The sequence below is a fragment of the Chenopodium album genome, chromosome 5, assembly GCF_948465745.1.
Source record: "Chenopodium album chromosome 5, dcCheAlbu1.1, whole genome shotgun sequence".
NCBI classification, from domain to species: domain Eukaryota; kingdom Viridiplantae; phylum Streptophyta; class Magnoliopsida; order Caryophyllales; family Amaranthaceae; genus Chenopodium; species Chenopodium album.
In genome coordinates, this window is record NC_137838.1 from 20,293,707 (window position 1) to 20,307,918 (window position 14,212).

General features: G+C 33.6%; 2 protein-coding genes across 2 annotated transcripts; one reads left to right on the forward strand and one right to left on the reverse strand.

Moving 5' to 3' along the window:
* The first annotated feature begins 202 nt into the window (after positions 1-202).
* Positions 203-2,808, forward strand: LOC145632010 (glucose and ribitol dehydrogenase-like). Its single transcript, XM_081684257.1, has 4 exons — positions 203-425; positions 705-1,087; positions 1,956-2,317; positions 2,430-2,808. Exons 1-4 carry the CDS (start codon positions 303-305, stop codon positions 2,450-2,452), a joined length of 891 nt encoding a protein of 296 aa, XP_081540383.1. The 5' UTR covers positions 203-302; the 3' UTR covers positions 2,453-2,808.
* Positions 2,809-3,501: 693 nt separating this feature from the next.
* LOC145630574 (E3 ubiquitin-protein ligase RHF1A-like) lies at positions 3,502-8,299 on the reverse strand. Its single transcript, XM_081682817.1, has 8 exons — positions 7,884-8,299; positions 7,266-7,312; positions 7,106-7,168; positions 6,907-7,015; positions 6,495-6,817; positions 6,204-6,308; positions 5,759-6,113; positions 3,502-3,875 (listed from the first exon to the last, which is right to left on the reverse strand). The coding sequence occupies exons 1-8, from the start codon at positions 8,043-8,045 to the stop codon at positions 3,864-3,866; spliced, it is 1,176 nt and encodes a 391-aa protein (XP_081538943.1). The 5' UTR covers positions 8,046-8,299; the 3' UTR covers positions 3,502-3,863.
* Between the last annotated feature and the right edge of the window lie 5,913 nt (positions 8,300-14,212).

The window sequence follows — 14,212 nt, forward strand, 5'->3', positions numbered from 1 at the left end:
ACGCGTAAGAACGCAGATCAAGTAAAGAAGACACAAGAGTCGGCCTAACCGCCTCTGACGGAAGATCCTTGAACTGAACAAGAGAGAAAAATTTCTTTTGAATGCGCACATTTAAAAAAAAAAAAAAAAAAATTTAAATAAGAGAAAAAAAATTGTGATTTGCTTTCTACGTAGTACTACGTATATATATTTGGTCCTTGGCCGTCCTATCTTCTAACTAGGCATTTCTTTGTTATCTCTTATTATGTTGTAAGAGCAATTGAGCTAAGTCAATAGAATACCAAGTAAGACAACAAGTAAAAATGACGAGCAAAGGCGAAAAATTCCCTCCACAATCGCAGGATTCTCAACCAGGAAAGCAATATTTGATGAATCCACTTCCAAAATCTGTCAATCCTCAGTATAAACCATCCAAAAAGCTTCATGTAAGACGTAAAATGTTTTATATAATGTCAATTTCTTTTATCATATCATCCTATTAATTTTTCTTTTATCATCATTGTGTTAATTAAATATTGAAATATGGAACATGTAACATAACATCATATTTTGTCTGCATCAATGCTAGTATGGCCTACAGCCTTACAACATTAAGATATATAAATAAAATAGTGATATTTTGATGATTTTATTTTTTTTCCGTGTTTTAATTACATATAATTTATTATTATAATCAACAATTATGGACCAATATGTAAAAACAGGGAAAGGTGGCTTTAGTAACAGGAGGTGATTCAGGAATAGGAAGAGCAGTTTGTTACTACTTTGCACTCGAGGGCGCAACCGTGGCATTCACCTACGTTAAAGGGCCAGAGGATAGAGATGCCGACGATGCCTTGGCTTTGACAAGAGAGGCGGCCAAAGAAAATGATGCAGGTGAACCTATTGCCATTCCAGCCGATCTTCGATTAGGTGAAGATGAATGCAAGAGGGTGGTTGATAAGGTGGTTAGCCACTTTGAACGCATCGATGTCTTGGTGAATAACGCAGGAGTAGCATACTATACTGAGAGTATCGAAGATATCACAGAGGAACAACCAAGGATAACATTTGAAATCAACTATTTCGCCAGTTTCTTTTTAGCAAAGTAAGTATTATTCCATTAATTATTTACAAGCCTAATCTAGGTAAAGCGATAGTGATTTGAAACAACAATTCACTGATCGAGTATAAGAGCAATTGTATTATGACCACTTAACTGATCTTATCTATCTACTCGTATAATTTAAGAATAGAAACGTGCTTTAATTTGTCAAGAGCATAGGACCACTAAGGTCCACTGCCAACTAGTTCTTGGTACCACATGGGGTGATGTACCAATCTAAATCAAATTAAATTACTAAATTCGGCTGGATCGAACTGTTTCTAATTGAATTGATGATCAAATTAAATTTATGGAGTACTATTTTTTGAAAAAATCAAAATCACAAGACGGATTATATTGAACGAATTTGGATCCAAATACACCAAATCGTCCAGACTTTTCTTAGTTCGTTCCTATTTTTATTTTTAAAAATACACTTCCGCTCTCTTAAAATTCGCTTTTTAAAAATGATATAGTGTTTAAATTGATGGTCTTAATTTATTTTTAACTAGTTCTTTGCCCAAGGAAGAAGGAACACTTGGATATTTACTGGAAAAAAAAATATAAACTTTATATTATTATGTATGAGCCGTGTTAAGTAAGAAATGAACAATTCATTTGATAGATAAACGAATGAAGATTGAAGAGAATATTGAAGATTTATGAATTGAAAACTATCATACGAATTGATTTTGCAGTTCATAATTCCTATATAGTAGTGAGGGATTGATTTTCAGTTCATAAATCAATTCCTATGATAGAAGTGAGGTGATCAGAAAACACTACTATATATGGTGATAGGAATTACGATAGGTGTTTTCAGATCACCTCTTCGTTACGTGATGATGCTAATGAAACTTGATCCCTGAAGGCACTCCGTAAAGCATATGAAAGAAGGAAGCAGCATCATTAATACAGCCTCTGTCACAGCATACGGCGGTGGCGAAACATTTGTTGACTACAGCAGCACCAAAGGAGCTCTTGTAAGTTTTACAAGAAGCCTCGGTCTCCAACTCATCAAACGAGGAATACGAGTAAATGGGGTAGCACCAGGCCCCATTTGGACTCCCATTCAGGTTGCTTCTTCATTGCCTGTTGAACAGGTTGAGAATATAGGTTCATATGCGCCTATGGGTAGAGCAGGGGAGCCATTTGAAGTTGCTCCATCTTATGTATTTCTTGCAAGCAACGAGTGTTCATCCTATTTCACAGGCCAAGTCCTCCATCCGAATGGTATGTATGTTGTGCTTGTTAATAGCATCATTGTCCGTGCTTTTGAAATTATGGTCGTCCAATATCTATAAATATAAAACTCGTACAGCCCCCTAACTAGTTGATGTTTCAGGTGGAGAGGTCATTAATGGATGATCCAGGTACGTGAACACGAGAGGGGTACGCCTATGATCAAACATAAAATAAATCTATGCATGCTAAATTGCTAATAAAGAAGATGCCTATTAAGATATGGTTCGTTGTGAATGTGGCTAGCTTACTGATTCAAGGTGCTTATTGTTATCTATTCGACACAGAAGGTGGCTGCTTCGTCTATGTGTTTTGTGTTTACTTTGGCCTTGTATGTGTAATTGTTATCCTTATAAAACATGCTTTTAAAGTTTCAATGTATGCAGTACATCTATGTATTATGCATAGTCCATGAACTACCTTGATATATATTAATTAAATAAAATGGGGAACTTTATTAAGTTACCTTTTATATTTATTTATTTATTTGGGCAAACACAATATATATATAATAGTAGCTAGTGAATTGTAGATTTGTAAGTGTTAATTAGACAACAAAAAATGTTTAAAGTTTATGACAAAATTTGACATACATAAAGTAAAATCATTTGAGTATTTTTTCTTTTAAAAAATTTTAATAAAAATAAATACTTGAATAAGCACAATAAATTTCTTCCTTCAACATAATCATTGTTACCCTTACTCCACAGTCCGCATGACTCTCCTTTCCTCTAAACACTTAAATACATTACATGTGCATTGCTAAGATTAAACAACAAAGTTATGTAACAATATGATCTTATGTTTATATTACTTGTATTTAACAAATAATAGCAAATATACTTTTTTGGCCATCGTCCTGGATGAATTTGAATACTAAACCACTGATAGATGGAGAAAAAAATGTAACTACTTTCAGGTTAAGACCTAAATATAGAGATAGCTAAATCAATTTCAGGTAGGAGATATTCATAGCAGCAAAGGCCAGCAATTCACCTAAAATTACTTACCACATTAGCTAGTATTCGCATTAGTAATAAATCATAGAAGTAATTTTTTTATGACCAAGCAATTCACATAATTTCTTGATGGCGTTCTACAGGCCATCCACATGTACAACGAAATTGCAGATCAAGCATGGAGTAAATGAGTAAAAGAGATTACGCCAAAAGAAATACTAGAAGCATGGCTTCGGACTGTGTAATATATATTGAGTGCGATGTATAATTTTTGAAAGAGTGGACAATCATTACTTAATTGTTACAACAGCAGTCATCATAATATGAAACACAGTGACAAGTCAAAATAAAAATTCCAACAATTTTAGACATATATACTTATCAGCTAGAGCACAACTGACAAAAAAAGGCAATTCTTTGGAAACAAAAATAAATTACCACCTGCAGGACGCAGGAACCAACAAGAGTAGATTGGCCTCCTTGATAGACGTCTCTTGCAACGGTATACAATATCTCTGAAAGCCGAGTATTTGCTAGCTGCACCTCAATGCATCCGGTAGAACCATGCTCCAACAGCATCAATTACCTCTCTGCAGAGCACAGAAATCACTGAGTTCATAATTTAAAAACTACGTAAAAGATTGCCTCAGATCATTACAATCAGCAGTCATGCCAGTTTCAGCAAATTAAATACCACGATAGCCGTCTTTGCACTACATGTACAAGTTTCTTTTAATCTTGAAACAAAGTCAAATCAGAATATGTGACGTTCACATAAAAAATAGATCATACAGAAAACAAAATGGTCATCCTAATGAATGTCTTCATAAAACAAAATGGTTCTGTGGGTAACAAGACTAAATTTACAATGAGAAACAAAAAGTGGGGGTTACACACACACACACATGTCGACTCATTTTATATTTTATGGCAGTGCATGGTTAATAGAATAATAGATAAAGTTTGCTATACAAAGAAGCTTCAATTATTAAAAAATCTGTGACGACAGGAAAAATAAAAGGATAAATTAACCATACAGGCATAGATTATTAAAACAACAAATCCTAGCAAAGTACCTATACAATGAGATGAAGAGAGTAAGACACAATCTTCTCCCCGCAATTATTGAAATTGCTACTACTAAACAAAAAGCATACAATAAGACATTTATACTCATACAGTCATACTACTGATTATGTGTAGCTTTTACTTCCTACAACGGCACATAAGAGGGTTTTGTGATTATCAGAAAAATAAAGTTTCAGGGGTGCAATTATGCACGTCAGATTTATTGATAAATGGCTTATTGCAGACTAAACAAAAACCTTCCTATAACTCAACCTAAGAATAAAAAATTGGCCCTCACAGCCTTACTGCTTCCCTACTCATATATTATATTGTTAAAATTAGTTATAAATGTAAATATGTATGTAAACCTTTATTCATAACCAGTCATATATAGGGCATTTTCAACCACTGGTATCCTTCATAGGTGCAAGAGCTTAACTTAGATACTATCATATTATAACCAATTGTTCCAAAAAAAACAAAAAATTAAAAAAAAAATAATAAAAAAAAGATACTATTAACCATCACCAGGAGAATCCTAATAGACTTTATAGCAAGCGAGAATTAAAACACGCATCTCTTCTTGCCATTTTATTTAGAAAGCTATCTTTGCTTCTTCACCCTTCATTTAACAACAAAAATGTTTGCCATGAGTAGCATACAAATTTGCAGACCTGACACGTGTTTTTAAAGCCTAAATATAATGCATACTAAGACAACATGATAAGTGCATGCAAGTAAAATTTAACATCAATTGATCCAGGCAATCTTTTAAGCAACCTCAATAAAATCATAAATGCTATTAACTCTACTGGAATTAGAAGGCCCTATAAATACATAATCATCTTCTACAGATTTAAATCTGAAATTGATTTCTAGTTGATCCTATTCTCACAGTCTCACCCCTCATTTATCATGTAGATGCTTGAACATACACGAACAATTATATTATTAAAACAGAGCAACATGCAAGATAATATAGAGTTGCTTGTTACAATCTAGTAAAGGATGTTTCAATAAATGTACAATTAGGGATGAAAAACTTGTTTCAGTCAATGTACTAAGCACTTCTTTCAATTTAGCATGTATCTATCATTTAAGTACTAAGCAGGAAACGATTAAAGTTTGATTTATTACACTCTAGAGAAGGAAAATATTTGCCTCCTACTTTGTGTGCATATCAGAAAACTTTTCCTCTTGTTAAGTGAGTATATACAATTTAAGATTACTTCAACTGAACAGGCATTATGCTTGATTTTGGAAAATCATGTCCTGAAACGAACTATAGCTTTTAGAGGATTGCGAATGATAAATAGTTATTCTATAATCACAATACACAATCTGGAAGCTGCAATATAAAATCACGAGCTATACTAATTTAAATTTTGGAATGAAAATAACAAACCTCTGTGTAGGAAACATCTTTATGGCTTGAGATAGGCCTTGTGGCCTGGGATTTTTCATGCAAACTTAAATCTCCTGTATCCACATGATTCTCCCGAGAACTTGCTATAATATGATCTAACACCCCTTTTCCCTTAGAAAAAAAGTTCGAGGTCTCCCCACCATGACTAAGAGCTTCACCAGATTGTGTGTTCCGTTTGGATTTGAGGTCTAGACGGTCAATCATTCGTGCAACACCAGCTATGCTAGAGGTCATCTCTCTTTGAACTCCTTTACTGAGTTCTTTAACAGAACTATTACGAGCAAGAAGCTTTTCCCTAAAACCTTGGGTACCTTTTGAAATTGAATCTTTGTACCTGAAAGCAAAGATTGAGCTCAAACGACAAAAATAAATAATATGAAATAGATAAATAAATAAAATGTAATACTAGATCCCAAATGTTTACCTGGCTGAGGCTGCAGAAAATTTGGATTTAATTGACTCTGAAAAGGCAAGTAGCTCAGATGATTTTGGTCTTTGAGTACACTCGGGTGATTGGCTTTGAGGGGGTCTGAGAATTGGAAATTGAACTCAACCAATGAGAAAGTAATCACTTGAATGAATAAGAACGCTGGTCTAATCCCATATACGGGAAAATAAATAAGAACTGAGTTTTCTCAATAATTTTATCCAGGTCATGCATGTAAATCAGGTAACAGACACCATTTCAAATATGAAATCCAATTGCAGGCAGTACCTAGAAGGCTGGTGAGGAACTCTCCTTGAAGCAGAGCCTGCAAAATTTACAGATGATGGGTTTGCTGATATAGGGCGCTGGGAGCTACTAGCAATGGGTGAACTGCTGCCAGGTGAACCATAAGCAGAACTACACTCATCAGGACTATTTGGATGTAAAGTTGATTCACTTAGACGAGATGCAAACATAAAATCTGGAGAAGGACTTCGTTCAGAAGATCTCTGCCTCCCATTTCTATGGGCTTGCCGAGCACGGCTCATCATAGCAGCCAAATGCTGCATCATACGCTCATTGAAATCAGAGTCATCGGTCCAATGAGACCCCTGAAAGAATACATTCTGTCAGATAAGTTATTTCAGGATAGCAAATGCCAGATGTCTGAAAAACTGAATAGCTGGAGCTTATTACTCACATATGCAGAATCTGACTCTTGATACTGATGAGAATAATCAGTTCTATTATTCGACAACCGCCTTGCCCTAGCATTCCTTTCAATCCCAGCAGCAGCTAGAAGCTCTTGGCTATTGACACAAACAAGTTAAAGTCACAAACATGAATAGACCGGGAATGGCGAGAATGTCAAAGCCTCAAATGAAAAATCAATCATCTACCTTGCAGAGTCCTTCAAGGAAAGATCCTGCCAGCAAATCGGGCATTCTTTACTCCTCTGAGACCTAGAAACATAAAAGCCACACGATGATTACAATGTTAAGCAATATCAACCTAAAACAATACAACACTCCAATTCCAAAAATGGAAAGGTGAAAATACCATTCAAGTATGCAATGCAGGTGATACTCGTGTTTGCAAGTTGTCACCTGTAGAAGAAAAACCAGCAAAATGCATTATTATCAGAATAAGTTGTCTCAACCAACTCCAACAATGATCACACATGAAAAATAAGATCAACAACTACAATCAGACAATGACGTCGGATCGAATTTTTGATCGATCAGTATAAATACTTAATAATCAGACCAAACGATTCGTTTTCAACAAAGATACAATATCATCTACTCCGTATCATAACTTATCAACACAATTAACAATCCAAACAGAAACTCAAAGGCAACAAAAATGAGAATACTGTGTAAAAATAATCAATTCTGAATTGAACATGCAATCTAGTTCAATAACGTGTTCAAAATCAGATGAATATAGTCAACATTTTAGTAATCAAAGTCAAAATTCAGTCTTCATTTCTCGATCATCAAAATTACAACTCCAAAATAAAAAATAAAAAAAAAACTAAAAAAACATCGCTAAAAGACATATATCAATCACTAAAATGAAACATCAAAACAAACCTAAACTTCAATTTAAGAAACAATTTTCTTAAAAAAAATGTAAAAATGAGAAAAATCAAAGTATAGAGAGATCGAAGCATACAGAAGCAGGATCATGAAGAGAGAATGGCTCAAGGCAGATACTACAAGCGTCTTCGAAATCGTCGTCAACGGCAGCAGAAGAAGACGATCCAGAAGAAGATGAAGGTGTCGCCATTGACATAGACATGGTGAGTGATTCTTTGGCCATCGAAAATTCCGCCATTGAAGGAAAAGCTTGAGCTTGAGGAGAGAGAAAGAGAAGAGAGAGAGAGGAAGAGGAGAATGAAAGGAATGAGAAGAGAAGAAGAACCCTATGAAGGGGCAAGGGGATATGGGAGGTTGTAGAGAAGAGAGAGAGAGAGCGGGAAGAGTGAAGGAGTCAAAAGAAGAAGGAAAGAATAATAATGAAGGGAGCGGAAAAGGGAGGAAAGAGGAGAAATCTGATCCTATTCAGACGTGACGGTTGGAGATTCATCGATTCCTTTCCTTGCCCTTTTGCCTTTTCTTACTTCTCCTTTTGAATTTTATTTTGGTTTCTTGTTCAATGCCTACAACTCTACAAGGGTGCTTCTAGACGTAGGCATGGGTTGGGCTAGTACAGGGGACAAGGGGAGGGTTGACCAGACACGCTACTGAGATGGCTCGACTTAGTACAAGCTCACCATGAGCCTTGCACGACATCAGAGGCGAGTTAATTGGTGGGTTGTGTCTTAAAATGATTTTCAAATTTTGGCATGAAACAAACGTGAACAAGCTTGTTTAAACGCTCCACTTATGAAAAATTGACACGAGGTCGGCATGACATAAAATATTGGTACAAACACATACACTTTCAGAGCCTGGTTGTACCAAGCTCTATGTGCTCCTATAACTAAATTAGGTTCACTAAATCATCTACATGTCGGGTTATATTATAAATTTGTTACACATGTACAATAAGCCTCCGTTGTCAATTTTTTCAGGGGCTTCCATTAGAAAGCCTCAATCTTTTTTTTTTTTTTTTTTTGTTTGTTTTGTTTTTGGCTTATGATAATGGTTTATTTGCTAGAGAGGACCTTATTTCCTTTTAAATAAAAGGTTTTTCTTCTACAAAAAACAAGGTCTTTACAATCTGTTTTGAAAGATAAGGTTTTTCCAATCTCCTTCGAAAGACAAAGATTTTCGACCTCCTTTGAAAAGCAATGCATTCTCAATCTGCGCTTGAAATAGTCTTAAATGTGCAGAGCTACGATTGATATTGATAGCTCGGATTCAAGTTATGAAATCATCACAAGAATTTTCTTCCTTTCACATTTACAAAGCTATGACGAATCCACTCATAAAATTGTATGAAATTACAAATTGAAAATGTGTCAAATTGTTTTATTTATGTATTTAGATTCTTAGTCCTTCCCTACTTAATTCTTATTTGGTTTTATTACATTATTTTTTTTATCATTAATTTTCAATTGTAGATGTTGCACGTCTATCCCTACCTTATAAAAAGTTCAAAATAACTCTTATGAATAGTGTGATGACTTTTTTACCCCTAAAAAAGTAAAAATGTTTACTTATCCATATACTCATTTATGTCATATTAACTCTTATGTTTCCCGTATTTATTTCTCTTACTTTCTTTAGTATTCCTTCCCTTCCAACTTCCAACGTTTAAAGTTATTTTTCTTCATAGTGTATGTGATGACTTTTTTGCCCCTAAAAATGTTTACTTACCAATATACTCATTTATGTCATATTAACTCTTATGCTTCCCATATTTATTTCTTTTACCTTCTTTAGTCTTCATTCCCTTCCAACTTCCAACGCTTAAAGTTATTTTTCTTCTAAACGTTAGAAGGCAAACCTATTTAACCTGATAATAGTCCTCTTCAAGGGGTAGGGGAATAGGTTGGATATAATCCACTTTGTTCCCACACACATACACACAAACCCATGGAATTTAATTACCTCATCACCTACCTAATTAAACATTTTTCTTTTGAAACTTTAATTTCTCCGTCAAATTTTAGTTGCAACAGTTTAACTTCCACGCTTGTCAATACATAATTTCAATTTCTTGTATCTCACATTATAGACATGTAAAAAAAATCTAAAAACTTAAATATTTAAACCATATTAATAAATCGAGATAAATCTAATAAGATCCCACATGACTATTTTGCCCAACAAAAAAAAGACAATTAAAATAAAGATCAATTATTAAAAAAAAAATGAAAAATGTATATATATTTTCAAGCGTTTGAACTAAAAGTGACGGATGATATATATTACAATTCACAACAAAAGTCAGATTGCAGTAATTGCACAATAAAAAGCTTACAACTAAAAAGTGAATAGTGTATATATTTTTTCAAGTGTTACATTTCTGAACTAACGCAAGGATATGATTGTTAACAATTTATTTCTTAGTATATGCGTTCAAAAGCCTAGCCATTAAGTTTTGGGTGTCATGATAAGATATTACAACTCGACCATAAACATCGAATATGTCAGCTCCTATAGTATCAATGAAAATAAGTATCCTTTGAGATTTCTTAAGGAAAAAAAAAAAAAAAAGTGGTTTACTTTGCTCAATGTGTAGAATATGTTCTTTGAGTAATTAAAATTGACCGATTCACCAACATTACCCATATTTTTATGTAAAAACATTAATATTGCGTATAAAATTTAGGGTTTTACTATATATATGCTTCTTTTGTTTGGAAATTACACGTTGTAACCTTTTAGTACAATTGGTGAATAACAATTACCTTGACATTAAATTATCCTATCAATAACGGCTTTTGCCTTGTTGATTCAATCACCGTTAGTAGTGTGTGGTGCCCACTCTCCACCTATTAATATTTTTTTCTCGATTTGCATATTTCATTTAATGCTTATGTTGTAATTTTGGACCAAATTTAGAACGGATTTAGCCAAAAATAAAAAATTAAAAAATAAAAAATTAATTTCTTGCTTTGCATATCAAGAAATGTCTCGTTTAGCGTGTTATTATTTTTTTTAGTAGCGAAAATTAAAGGTTATAGGGATCATTTTATATCTTAAGGAACCAAATTGAACTCGATATCGGCAAAAAAAAAAAAAAATTAACTACCTTAGTTTTACCTATGAAGTGTGTTTTTTCTTTACATACCTAATTATAATAATCTATAACAGAACTCAAAAAAATGAATTTACCCATCTTAAGAAGGTTACTTAATGAATTCACTTATACTTCTAGGAGAATGGTGAAAAATGGCTTGCCATTTGTTTTTGTCAACGTCGACGTTGAAGATTGAAATGTCAAAATAAATCGAAAAAAAATTAAAGAAAAATAAATAGTGTCCTTGGTAGCAAATTGTTGGCATGCACGACTAGTGCAACAACCCCACTATCTCTATTACTACTATTAGTAATTAGTAATACTTGCACTCATGTCATCATAGAATTCATTGAATTGTCCTTATTTTTAATTTGTATGCTACTTATATGTTATACTTTATCATGCTGGACACCCACTCCAATTAAGTGCAAGTGATTAACAAGGCCAAAAGAGGTTTAGTTGCCTTCAGAGTTAATTAATTAAAGATATTGGAATGTGGAAAAATTTAAACACTTTGAAGAGGAGTGTTTTCTGAAAACTATATAAATGAACTATAATGTACTTCCTTGGTTCTTTTTTTATCGCACCATGAATGATTTCACATTTGTCAATGTATTACTTTTGCTATTAATATTTTCAATTATACTTTTGTGAAAATTATAAAAATTTGATATTTAAAAAGTAGATTTTAAGACAAATCTAACTAGAATTCACGTGACAATGTTTTTCCTAATGGATAAATCATATATGATGGTCAAAGAAGAACAAGTGAATAGTGTAAAAGTCCTAACGATGCAATAAAATAAAAACGGAGGACCTAACATATATTCCTACATTACTTGCCCAACTGGTTTTTTTTATTATTATTTTTATATGGCGTCCGATGATTAAGGAAGATACTCAATGTTGTTTAGAATGATCAGAAGTCATGAATTTCTAATTAATATAAGCTAATCACACACGGTCACAAAGATGAGATCATTTGTGTCTTTTACAAAGATATAAAATTGTTTAGAATTAAAACTGTCCTTATATTGTTTGATTTGCACCACCGACTTGTGTAGACTACTCCTAATTTTAATTTAGGCTACACCTTTTTTAAATCATTAAATGAACATTTTGTGAAATTTACAAGTGTTTAATTTTTTTTGTTTGTAGGAAATTATAAATGTTTAACTGAATTAGCTTTTACTGTTTTATTCAAAAAAAAAAAAAAAAAAAAAAAAAAAAAAAAAAAAAAAAACCAAAGAGGCGGCATTTAATTTTCATCATCATTTGGATGTTTTAGATGGATTTTGCTTAGTTTATTCAACTTGCTATTTGTTAGTTTATTCAACTTGCTATTTGTGTTTCTTTTAAATGTATTAGTTCGTTTCTGTGGACTGTGGTAATGTTTCTAGGATTTGGGTATGATTTTTACTTTATTGATTGTGTAGGTATATCCTAGGAGATCTCAGGAAACAAGGAGAAGAACCATGAATGAAATACATGTAAGATATTTATGGACCTAAATACAATAATAACACATATGGACTATCATCAGTGACGGATTCAAGATTTTTACGGCTATTTCACCAAATGCCACTAACAAATTTAAAAATTCACCAAATGACATCGCACTTTTCAGATTCACCAAATGTCACTCACAAACAGTATAATGTCACATCATGCCATTAATGAGGTCTGGACGTTAACAGTCCGTTAAATGGATTCTTAATTCACCAAATGTCACTGACTAGTTACTAATATTCGCCAAATGCCATTACTTATTTAATTTATTACACAATATACCTATAAAGTAATGGCTAGTTTTTTTCAACAATTTTGAATTATTGTTGGGGAAAAGTAGTTGTTGCACACACATTCTTGTATAAATGTAAGACTTAGAACACACATTGCATCCCTCTGACGAGTCATATTTATATAGAGTTTATAGGCACGTTTATGCTAAGTTTATAGTAGCTTTTTAGGTCTTTGGTTGCTTTTTAGGACGCAAATGCATAAGTTGTTTGTTTTTTGCTCTATTACGCTCCGTTTGTGTTTGTCTTAATGTTTCAGGTGATTTTATAGTCATTTGGACGCTTTCAAAGTGTTTGGAGTTGATTCGGATGATATTTAGATGGAAGCCGACGAATCGAGCTTATTAATCGTAGATACCATGTTTGTGAATGTTGATTTTGAGATATATATGCATGAGGAATGAATATAGCATCCACAAGGGTTGTTATGCACTTTTCGGAATTGAATTTGAGTAAGAAACGAAGTTAAACGATATTTTACAAAGTGGCAAAAATGACCTTTATCCACTCTTTTGATCATAACTTGAGTTCTACAAATCGGATTGATGCGATTCAAATTGCGTTGGAAACTAGACTTGCTTGAAGAGATTTCCAATGATAGGACACATGACCCTATAAGCCTCCTAGAACAAAAGTTATGGCCGTTTTAATTCGAGCTTTGTAGCCTGTGACCATACCCCGCCACTACTAAAATTCGGCTAAATTGCGATCGTTTTTCTACGACCGTCTGAAAATCGCAAATTTGCGACCGTTTTACGACCGTTTTTAGCCTTTTAGACGGTCGCAAGGCTGTTTGAACAATTAAAAATAATTACAAATTAAAATAAATTGTTTGCGACCGTCAAAGACGGTCGTAAATGCCATAATCTGCAACCGTCAAAGAGACGGTCGTAAATGTCAAAATCTGCGGCCGTCTCTGACGGTCGTAAATGACATAATCTGCGACCGTTAAAGAGACGGTCGTAAATGTCAAAAATCTGCGACCGTCTCTGACGGTCGTAAATGTCATAATCTGCGACCGTCAAAGAGACAGTCGTAATTAATCATAATCTGCGACCGGCAAAGACGGTCGTAAATGTAATTAAAGATATTTTTAAAAAAATATATGTATAAAATAATTATATTACGACCGCAAAAAAAAGGTCGCAAATTACCGAAATTGCGACCGTTTCAAAAACAGTCGTAAGTTGCGGCCGTCTTTGGCGGTCGTAATAGGATTTTTATTTTTGTAATAAAAAATAGGTATAAATAAAGTGGCCAACTCCCCCTAATAACCCTAAATATGTGAGCGCCGTTTCTTATTCACTTCTCTTTCCTTTCTCTCTCTTCTCACACTTCTCCTCCCTGCTCTCTTCTCTTTCCTCTTCCCCTTCTCTTTATTCCATTTCCGTCTCTTCTTTTCTCTTCGTCTTTCCTCTTTTCCACTCATTCTCTTTCCTCTTCTCTTATGATCTAGTTTCTGAAATTTTCCCACAACTTCGGTGGTGGTGGTGAGTTCGACGGTCCGATGCT

Bases quoted from the DNA above. Each gene is read 5' to 3' on its own strand.
- LOC145632010 (XM_081684257.1), top strand. From the start codon at position 303: ATGACGAGCAAAGGCGAAAAATTCCCTCCACAATCGCAGGATTCTCAA. The intron at 426-704 runs GTAAGACGTAAA...ATGTAAAAACAG, and splicing joins AACCATCCAAAAAGCTTCAT to GGAAAGGTGGCTTTAGTAAC. The intron at 1,088-1,955 runs GTAAGTATTATT...TGATCCCTGAAG, and splicing joins GCCAGTTTCTTTTTAGCAAA to GCACTCCGTAAAGCATATGA.
- LOC145630574 (XM_081682817.1), bottom strand. From the start codon at position 8,045: ATGGCGGAATTTTCGATGGCCAAAGAATCACTCACCATGTCTATGTCA. The intron at 7,169-7,265 runs GTATTTTCACCT...TTATGTTTCTAG, and splicing joins CTGCATTGCATACTTGAATG to GTCTCAGAGGAGTAAAGAAT. The intron at 6,818-6,906 runs GTGAGTAATAAG...GTATTCTTTCAG, and splicing joins AAGAGTCAGATTCTGCATAT to GGGTCTCATTGGACCGATGA.